Source organism: Gekko japonicus, unplaced genomic scaffold, assembly GCF_001447785.1.
Source record: "Gekko japonicus isolate JY-2015 unplaced genomic scaffold, Gekko_japonicus_V1.1 scaffold2161, whole genome shotgun sequence".
Taxonomy (NCBI): Eukaryota; Metazoa; Chordata; class Lepidosauria; order Squamata; family Gekkonidae; genus Gekko; species Gekko japonicus.
In genome coordinates, this window is record NW_015160897.1 from 147,150 (window position 1) to 157,971 (window position 10,822).

General features: G+C 41.8%; 1 protein-coding gene across 1 annotated transcript in view; it reads left to right on the forward strand.

Moving 5' to 3' along the window:
• Positions 1-10,822, forward strand: part of LOC107120979 (protein broad-minded-like) — a gene marked incomplete at its 5' end in the record, with an annotated part of 153,841 nt that overhangs the window by 139,457 nt on the left and 3,562 nt on the right. Inside the window, 2 exons of the mRNA XM_015423776.1 lie at positions 4,452-4,592; positions 6,865-7,053. Coding sequence (XP_015279262.1) covers positions 4,452-4,592; positions 6,865-7,053 — 330 coding nt within the window. The remainder of the gene's footprint in view (positions 1-4,451; positions 4,593-6,864; positions 7,054-10,822) is intronic.

The following is a 10,822-nucleotide window of genomic DNA, read 5'->3' on the forward strand; positions in this document are numbered from 1 at the left end:
CACGGCTCCGCTCAGCTGGCCTGGAAGGACGGCTCGGCTGGAGCACCCCTCTCTCCCCGGCGGCGTGGCTTGGCTTGCTCCGAGTCACCTCCTCTCTCCTTCCCCGCCTCCCCTTCACCTCCCAGGGCTGCTCCGGCGCCTTCAAAACCCAACAGGTGCAGCTCACACTCACTCCGCTTAGAGGGGACACTGGGAGAGAGTGGGCCGAGAAGGGGGGAGGGCATTATGTCACTTCTGGAAGTGATGTGTGTGCGGTGCGCGCACACACTCCAGCCCCCTTACTTTCCCCAGGGCCCCCTCACTTGGAAGGCTTTAGCTACGGCCCTGGTTAGTGGCTAGATAATATGCCCTTACTGGTTATACATTAGTAAAACAGGTTGGTGTTTGGTGAAATCTTGATTTGCTTACATGACTTAACTTACTTACTTAACTCTCTAACACCTGCCTGAGTCAATTTCCCATTCCCTTTCCCAAAAGTATGCCTGTCAATCAGTCTACAAATAGAAATGACCAGATACGTTGCAACTGTAATGTCATCCAGTAGATTGTGTTTGCGTGTTGACTTCTGTAAAAAGAGTTTATGTTGTATGAAAACCAAGCTGGGGGGGGGGGGTTAATGGGTGATTTATTTAGTGGCTGGAGGATTGGCCTTTGTAATGGTTGGATCACTGTCATCTGAAGACATTATAGAGATTGCTCCTTTCTCTGTATAGGAGCAGTGGACCCATGAGGATGGTCTGCATTTGGAGACTAATGGATCCTATTGGATTCTAGACAGCTGTGCAGAATTTTGAGAGTGTCATCAATGGCTTTAGCCACATGGAAAGATGGACTGGTTGAGGCTATAAACAGGGTAGCTTCTTGGCATTCTCTCCCAGTGTTTGATAGGCTGCAGGCTGTGTGGTTTAGAAGGGAGTTGGCATCATAATGCTTCTTGGGAGATAACTAGATTGCAGAACATTCAGGAGGAATCAAAGCATGTAGTGGAGCCCATTTTCAGATCTTTGAGGTAATAATGATGACAATGTAGAAGGTTGAGTTTTTTTACTGCCACCACTGTGCCCGCTGAATCTTGTCCAGCGCAATTGTTTAAGATGATCTATGACTTGATAATGCTTAAATCTGGCCTGACTAACTAAGCTAATTTGATCTATAGCTATGATATTTTAACAAGGTATTTTGCTGATAACTCTGGATAAATGTGGAGACCAAGTTCAGAATAGATGGTACCTGTGGTATCAGAAGCACCTGACTGTCCTTTTTCTGTGGATAGATTCTGACAGAAGTTGCAGATAGGGTCATTGGAGATGTGTGAGTGACCACTTCTGCTCTTGATCCATACCCATCCTGGCTTTGGAAATCATGCTGGGAAAAGTTTTTGGAAACTTTGGTTAGAAGTGTTTTTAATGTCTCATTGAGTAAGCAGTTTTCTATAGGAAGCAGTAATTAGACCTTTGCACTGGCAGATAATCTCCATTTAAAGCAAGACTGGGGACAGTCAATCCTGTTGATATTGTTAAATCTATCAGCAGTATTTGACACAGTTGACCACTTCATCATTGCCCGTTGGAATGTGTAGTTGATACTGGAGGAGTAAGCCTTTCCCCCCCGCTGATTGTCCACAAAGAGTTTCTACAACAAGAGTAGATTCATTGGGTTGGGACTGGTGTTGTTGCCTGCCCCAGGATACCATCTTGTTACCTATGCTTTTCAGTAGCTCTAGGAGGCCACTGAATGAGATCATTGAGATGTTTGGAGCTGGATTCCATCTGTATAAAAATATTAATGGTCTGTAATGGTCACTAAGCTTTTCAGAAAGTGGGTGGGACCATTTTAAGGCAGGGCTTGTAATTGTTTTCCCTCATTCAAATGAAAGGGTTTTCCACTGGAGGATCAGGAAGACTAGTAAGCACCTAGGCTTTCCTTAGTCAGTGTGTGATTCCGTTCACCCTTCAGGCTTTCATTCTTCCTAGGTGGTATAAGAAGAAATATTCCATTTGTCTCTGCCTCCTGCAGAAGCCATTTCTGGCTTGTTTCTGCCTCCTGTGGAAGCCATTTTGGAGAGATTGAATTTGGGACTTTCTACATGCCAAGCAGAAGCTCTACCACTGAGCCATAGCCCCTCCCTTTCTATCAGTTGAATCTGGGTCACCAACTTTTCCCTTATGTGACTCAGCTGAGTTGGCCTTGCTAATCCATGCTTCTTTAAGATCATGGTTAGACTACTGCAAGATGCTCTACACAAAAAACTAGCTGGTTCAGAATATGGGAGCCTAGTTACTGTCATGGGCTAACATATGTGAACTTCTTGCCTCTTCTAAAACAACTACATTGACTGCCAGTTTGTTTGAGTTCAATTCAAGGTGATATTTTAAAGCCCTTTGTGACCTAGGACCCATACATCTGAAGGACCTTCTCTCCCCATATGTTCCTGTGCACCAATTACTGTCCTCTGGCTGTAACTGCTTATAGTTGCCCACTTGGCATCTGTGGGCTTCTTTAAAATTTTTTTGACAATGTGGTAAGGGTTTTTAATGAAGTTTGAACTGTGGGCATTTTCTTGTGAGAGAAAGAATTAATTGTGTGTTATGGTGTTATGGATAGTTTTAATTTAGAATTGTAAGTCACCTTGAGCCATGGGATACATCTCTAGTGCAAAAGTGCAAAGTGTAAACATTTTAATTCATAAATGAATACAATTTATCTTCCTTTTATTATTTTTACCCAGACTGATAAAACTGGGGCAGTGTCAGGAGATGAATCTCTCCCTCCCTCCCTCCCTCCCTCTCCAAGCTACTTGTAGGTGATCATGTGATGGAATACCATGGGCATTCACAGTCAAGGGCATTCTTACATTTTTAAAAGACTTTTTTAAAAGCAAAAACTAAAAATTGTGTCAGCATGGTGTGAAGCAATCGAGGCAAGAAAATACACCATTAAAAACAAGCCATTGGACAGCATAAACAGCTGACCATTAAAAAAACTGGTACAATAAAGCTGCCCTGAACTGCATAGTCCAGGTTAGCCCAATCTCATCAGATTGCAGAAGCTAAGCAGGGCCGGCTCTGGCTAGTATTTGGATGGGAGACCTCCAAGGAACACCGGGGCCATGATGTAGAGGCAGTCAAGGGCAACCACCTCTGAACGTCCCTTGTCTTGAAAACCCTACAGGGTCACCATAAGCAGTTGTGACTTGACAGTACTTTCTACTACCAAAATAGAACCCCTAATTAAAACCCTGGGTAAAAATATATTTTTTCGCTTGTCACCTAAAAGAAAGGGGGAGGGCATTTCGGAGGTGAGGTACCACTATAGATAATGCCCTCTGCCTGGTTGCTATCTGTCTCACCTCTGTGCGTGCGCACACACACAAAGAAAAAACAGTTAAAATACATAAACAGAGAGGAGACTTGTGAGGAAATACCAAACAAAACAGAAAAGTCTTCACCCACTGGTAGAAGACAATGATGAAGGGGGACAGATGATTCTGCCTGGGGAGGGCATTCTGTAGTACTGGTGCCACAACTGAGAAAGCCCTTTCTTGGATTGCCATCCATCCATCTTCAGATGAAGGAGCTGCCTGAAGCATGATCCCTGAAGATGACTATTTTGTTGTTGTTCAGTCGCACAGTCGAGTCCGACTCTTCGCGACCCCATGGATCATCTCCCGCCAGGCCCTCCTGTCTTCCGCCGTCCTCTGAAGTTGGCTCAATTTCATGTTCGTTGCATCGATGACACTGTCTAACTATCTCATCCTTTGCCGTCCCCGTCTTCTTTGACCTTCAATCTTTCCCAGCATCAGGGTCTTCTCCAGGGAGTGCTCCCTTCTCATTTGACTATAGTGGTCGGTATATTCATATAGGAGTTGGTGGTACTTTAGATATACTGGTAGTAGGGAGAAGGTGATTCCCATCCACAACTTCTCTGCTCCAATGCCTCCCCCCCCCCATGCAATACTACTGTTCCCCTAGATGGTGGTGGTCTCTGCTTTCATATTGGGTAGCTCTGTTGGTGGAGGAGAGAAGAGCCAACAGAGGTAAACGCTGGCAATTGCTTTTCATAACTTATTTCTCTCCTGTCTTTTCCCAAACCAGTAAGGTTATCACCAAATATTATGTGGGATCCTGAGGAATATAAATTGAGTTCTACTCAGAGAACAGAATTTTCTCACCTCCATCTGTAGCTCCCTGTGTCCCCTCCTGAAAAGGAATGAAATGGAATTTGGTCGGGGGGGGGGGGAGGGACAGCTGGCAGGGAAGACTCCATTGATCTGTTTGCTGTTCACGCAAATCAAGCTTTGGGTATAATCCAATATTCATTAATTTACCTCTAGTTTATTATGTGTGTACTAGTGTCACAGTGTTGTTCTGCATTTCAATTTAGACTGAGAGAATACATAATATTCTTTCAAAAGTTGTCCAATATTGTATGTTGTTGCTTCATTTGGTCAGATTCACCTGCCTGCTGACGCAGCAGCATCTGGCATCCATCCAGTCTATTATTGCAGTGCACACTACATTGAAATGCTGCTGAAGGCTGAGTTGCCCCTTGTCTTTTCTGCTTTCCATATGTCTGGCTTCGCTCCATCACAGGTGAGTTCTTCGTTGTAGCATTCCTTTTATGATGACTTTCCATACTAATTTATTATGTTTATCTGTTTTCCTGGGGTATTTTTCTGTAAAAAATACCCTTTTTCAATAAAGTTCACGTTTTAAAAAATTACCAAAACAATATGAGTTTTTTAAATGGCTGCAGCAAGCACAATGAGCAATTTGCATAGCTGCTACTGTTTAAATTACAAACTTCACAGTGTACCCATTCCAGAGTTCTGCTAGTGCAGAGGATCCAGAATGAAAGTTTACTTGTCAAAAGGACAAGAGAGAATTGTTTTATAGGTAGCAATGGGCAGTTAATTTATTATACTTGCTGCTACTAAAGGCTTACTAGGGAGCTCCCAAATGAGTGAGCCTTTGAAAGTTGTCGTTGCCTTCATAATAATATTAGTTGTCAAGTATGCAGGTGAAGAAAAACATTATAGTGTCTTCTGGAATAACTGGGGGGGGGGGGCTTGGAAAGGTCTGGCTGTCATAATTGTATTATGTCTTTTAGGACTACGTAGCAAATATACACACACACACACACACACACTTGCTATCAGACACATTTTCTGTGAATGCAATGGGGCTTGCTTTTGAGTAAATATTCACAGAATTTGATTGTATGTCTTACAAGCCAGCTCTTATTCCTGAACTCATTGACATTCAAGTGCTGGTTTTGCAGTTGAACCTCCTAACTATGTGTTGGGCCTAGATTCCTGTGACCAGAACTCTGCTTACAACAAGGATGTTTGCCAGCCATCCCTTTTTTCTACAGACCATTGCACTCCATGAAAAGAAGTTGCTGAGGAACTGGGGGACTGCTGGAAATTGTATGGGATCAGTGGAGGGGGCTGCCATTAGAAGTGGAGATTAGCAAAATCCCCTTTGCTCTTACATGAGCTCTTGCTCCATTTGAGAAGAGACTCTACAGTGCAGCCTCCTACACCACATCTCATGCTACTCTTGAGGTCGCCCTGATCCCTGGGAGTGACTTTTTTGTAGAGTAGAGAACCTGCAGAAAGAAGGCGAAAGTGGTAAATATCCTCTCTGTGTCATGGTTTGGTTATCGTAACCAAATACATATGTTGCACACTAATTTGTTTGGGAAAATAACCTTAGGTATAACAAAATAAATATTAATGTATAAATGCTATCATTCTAAAACTTACCTTTTATTGAAATTTACCTTTTATTAAAAACCCAGTGCTTTTGGCTGATTCAGTTTTGTAAATATTTAGAGGCTGATTAAGAAAGAATTTATAATGCATAGCTAAATGAAATATGATTACACTACTGATTAAACAGATTAATTTAGTAACAAAAGAAACAGTTATTAAAATTGGAGTTCTCACAAATCAGTTTAATACTTATATATATCTGTCACGAAAGACCTACCATTTATTACAAAAGTGCAGAACACCTCTTAAAGCACATTAAATAGATACAAATGGTAATTTTAAAAAACTTAAGAGACATTTGTGCCTGCATAGCAGGTTTTTCTCTCCAGTTGACTTTTATCAGAGCTAATAGCTGTGGGTTCCATTTCTGTCTTCTGACAGGAGCATGTTTATGCCTACTAGGGCCAGAAGGGGAGGTTTTGCTGGCTGGGACGATATGCCCCACTTCTCTCAACTCATCCAATCAGGACAGCACTGATATAAACCATGCTTCGCTGGTGGTGTAGATCAGAGTAAGCATGGGTTTTGTGCCTAGACAGAGAATGAAAGACACATCTTCTGCATGGGTTGGCATTAGGAGATGGCCATAAGTCACAGTCATTGAGTATCTACATCTTTTCTTCACATGACTGTAATGTAACAGTCTGGTAATGCATGATTGATTCCACTTTGGTCACTTCCACTTTCTCTCTCTCATCCTCCTTCAGATCTCTGCTTCTCCACCTAGTCTTTGTCCTCTTTCCTAGTCATCATTATTTAATCCTTTGATAGAAGATACCATGGAGTAGAAAATAACAAAAAGTTTCTCATAGAAAGCATATGTATCTATAGTAGGGGGAGACTGTGGTATATAAGTGTGAGAGAGAATGTAACTCATCATTAACTAAATGTGAGTCATCTAAATAAGGCTTTAAAATAATAGATTTACTAAATGAGCTTTGTCTAAGCTGAGACTGTGCAATTCTTTCTTGTTGCTAGTGATGATACTGATAATAAAATGAATCTTTGAACAGACTCTCAAAAATCAATTATATTATGACAGATAACTGAGGCTTAAATAATGAGTTCCATTTTGGACCTTTTTCTAGATCTGCCAGCAGTGGCTAATGCAGTGCTTCTGGAATTATATGGACTGGAGTGAGATCTGCCATTACATTGCCATTTGCATTTTCCTTGGTCCTGACTATCAGATATATATGTGTATATCTGTGTTCAAACATCTACAGCAAGAAATCCTTCAGCATACACAGAATCAGGATCTCCAAGTTTTTCTTAAAGTAATTTTTGTTAAATTCTCTCATTTTCAATAATAGAATAAAGCTAAGTGTTGAAACTAATGTTCTGGAGAGACCAGTAGCAAATCATTTTTAAATTTTATAATGTTTGTTTTTAGCTTGATTTTCCTATTAGTATCTGGGTTCTTTGCCAATGGTAAATGAAACTAGTTTATCCTCGAGAGAGAAAAAATACAATAGTAATATAAATTAGATTCTTGCTACTTTCATTCAGCGTTCCGTGCGCCTTGGTGTTTAGTCATGCCGGCCACATGACCACGGAAACGTCTCCGGACAGCGCTGGCTCTTCGGCTTTGAAATGGAGATGAGCACTGCAACCCTAGCATCAGATTCGACTGACTTTCGAGCAAGGGAACCTTTACCTTTACCTTTACTTTCATTCCATTGGGAACCCAGGATAGACCCTAAAGTCTCTTCTGGACATGCAAAGTACCAGACCTTGATGAATATTAAGATGCCATGCTTCTGAATTCCCAAAAGTATCTGTCTAGGGTTGCCATCCCCCAGGTCCCAGCCAGGGCTTCCCCTGGTTGTGGGGGCTCCAATCCGCTGCCAGCTGGAGGGCCCTTTAAATCTCGCAGGAGAGAGGGAGAGGGACACACGCCACCCCGCACTTCTGCCCCAAAGCATTTAAATGATCCCTTTAAATGCTTTTGAGAAGAAGTGGGGGGCGCATTCACCTGCATTCCATGCTGTGAATTCATGCCCCCCCCCCACTTCTCCCCCAAAGCATTGAAAGGGATCCTTTAAATTCTTTGGGGAAGAAGCGGGGGGGCCATGTGTGCCTGCACTCCAAGCTGTGAATTTGCAGCTTGGATTGCAGTCACATGCCGGCCCTCACTTCTTCCACAAAAGCATTTAAAGGGATCCTTTAAATGCTTTGGGGAAGAAGTGGGGGGAGCACTTGTGCCTGCAATCCAAGCCGTGAATTTGTGGCTTGGAGCACAGGCACTGGTCCCCAATGTGATGAAATCACTTCTGTGTGACATCATCACATTGGGGTGTCCCCACCCCCTGGAATGCCCCTGCAAAGTCCCCTGCTGGGAACTCGGAGGGACTTGGCAACCCTACATCTGGCTGATCAGTACTGAAAACAGAATGTTGAGAGGGACCTTATATCTGAACCAGTGGGCCTCTTCTTGTATTTTAAACTATAAAGTTCTTGTTACCATGCAGAAGTGATAACTGCTTTTTATTATCTTTGAGAGATTTGTTCAGTTTATAAAATTCACAAGGTTGTATTAAATGAATCGTGAACAAAATGAGTTCTGGAAACAGATCTCTTCTCCTTGCCTTTTGACACTCCTTCCCCAACCCCCCTGAAAAACTGCTCTTGGGATTTGGGCAATAGGGTGGGATGCATCTTCAGAGGAAACTTAAAGATTAACCCCCTCCCCTCCTGCATGAGCTCCTCCATAACAGAGCAAGAATTTACAGAAGGGAAAAGAATTTCTGCTTCCTCTCTGTTGCTGTTACCTTCCGCACTACATGTCACTATGTTCCCAGAGGCCCCTGAACCTGTATAATGCCTTAGAGTGTTCATGCTGCCTTACACACAGTTTCTTGTTATCCATACAATAATCCAGTAAGGTCAATCAATACTACCATACTGCAGATGCAGTCCTGAGGCTGAGAGTGAGCGTCTAACCCAAAGCCGTGTAATATGTAATGAATTGATGGCAGACACAAGATTCAAAATAGTGTAGATGGGATTTTTGAGCCACAGCTTAGTCTTTCAGTTACTCTGCTACACCAGTTCAAAGAAGGAAAATCAAGAGAATTTAATTTCTGGGATTATTGTACTAGGAGCAGCATATCTCTTTGGCATCCATACTCTAATCAGGAGGTTAGACTGTTTTTCCTAATTCCCAGTGCTTCTGTTTTCTGAAAGCTGTTTTTGTTGTTGTTGTTGTTGTAAGAGTCATGTCTGTCCTTAACCTTTTTAGAAGAATGTGTAGACTGAAATTCCAAACTGGGTTTCTATATCTGAAGAAAGGAATAGCTTGGGACATTCTGAGTATTAAACTGGATAAGGCCTGTTTGACATCCATAACTTTAGAATCAAATATGAATTTTTAATATAAAATATTGGATAATATTTTAAAGCAAGAAATATCGTTAATTGTTGAAGCATGCTCTTAACTGCTGTCTGTCCATAACAGCCATTTTGTATAATGTGAGTGGCCCAGTATACCATTAAATTAAAATCTTTGACATTAATTTTAAAACAGCATGACAGACCTGTAATCCTCATTACATAGTAGGAGACAACAGACCAGAGCTGTGCTTCCTTTTAATAAAATGAATGTTAACATCTGATGACAGGCCATCAAAATTAAATGGTTCTTAAGACACACAGGCCAAATAATAGGTCAAAACTGATAAAGCTCTCATTAAAATTGCACAGAACAAATTTAAATGGAACAGTAGGACTGACTGTATTATACAAAAGAGGAAAATAAATGTTTGTGAGGAAAAAGCGAGGTTTTAATTGATGTCTTCTGTCAAAATATCTTAGTTTAATAGCCGGACTTCAGTTGGCAGAGATCAGAAATGTATTCCATAATAACTCCTTTGGGGAAATTGTTGATCTACCAACCAGAATGTCGCTTGTCACTAAAATCAGCCATGCTACCAGAAGAAGAAAAAGAAGAGTTGGTTTTATACCCTGCTGTTCACTACCCAAAAGAGTCTTGGAGCGGCTTACAATTGCCTTCCCTTCCTGTCCCCACAACTGGAGAGTAGCAAATGTTACACCAGTTTTTAAAAAGGGATCCAGAAGGGAATCAGGAAATTACAGGCCAGTTGGCCTAATGTCTGTCCTAGGCAAATTAGTGAAAACTATAAGCAAAAAGCAAAAAGAACAGCATGGAAAGACAAGGAGGCTTTCCTGAATGAACAATGCAATGTAATAGAGGAATACAATAGATTGGGAAGGACTAGAGATCTCTTCAAGAAAATTGGAAAAATCAAGGGATTGTTCCATGCAAAGCTGGCCATGATAAAGGACAAAAACGGTAGGGACCTAACAGAAGCAGAAGAGATTAGGAAAAGATGGCAAGAATACACAGAAGAACTATACAAGATGGACCTCAGTGTCTTCGACAACCACGACGGTGTAATCTCTGACCTTGAGCTAGACATCCTGAAATCCGAAGTCAAATGGGCCTTAGAAAGCATTACTAACAACAAAGCTAGTGGAGGTGATGGTATGCCAGCTGAGCTATTCAAAGTCTTAAAAGATGATGCTGTTAAAGTGCTGCACTCAATTTGCCAGCAAATTTGGAAAACACAACAGTGGCCACAGGATTGGAAAAGGTCAGTATATATTCCAATCCCAAAGAAGGGCAATGTCAAACTATCGCACAATTGCACTCATATCACACGCTAGCAAGGTCATGCTCAAGATCCTACAAGCTAGGCTTCAACAGTACGTGGATAGAGAACTGCCAGAAGTACAAACTGGGTTTCGAAGAGGTAGAGGAACTAGAGATCAAATTGCCAACATTCGCTGGATGATGGAGAAAGCAAGAGAGTACCAGAAAAATATCTACTTCTGCTTCATTGACTATGCTAAAGCCTTTGACTGTGTGGATCACAACAAACTATGGCAGGTCCTTAAAGAGATGGGAGTACCAGACCACCTCACATGTCTCTTGAGAAACCTGTATAAGGGCCAAGAAGCGACAGTTAGAACCGGATACGGAACAACTGATTGGTTCAGCATAGGAAAAGGAGTACAACAAGGATG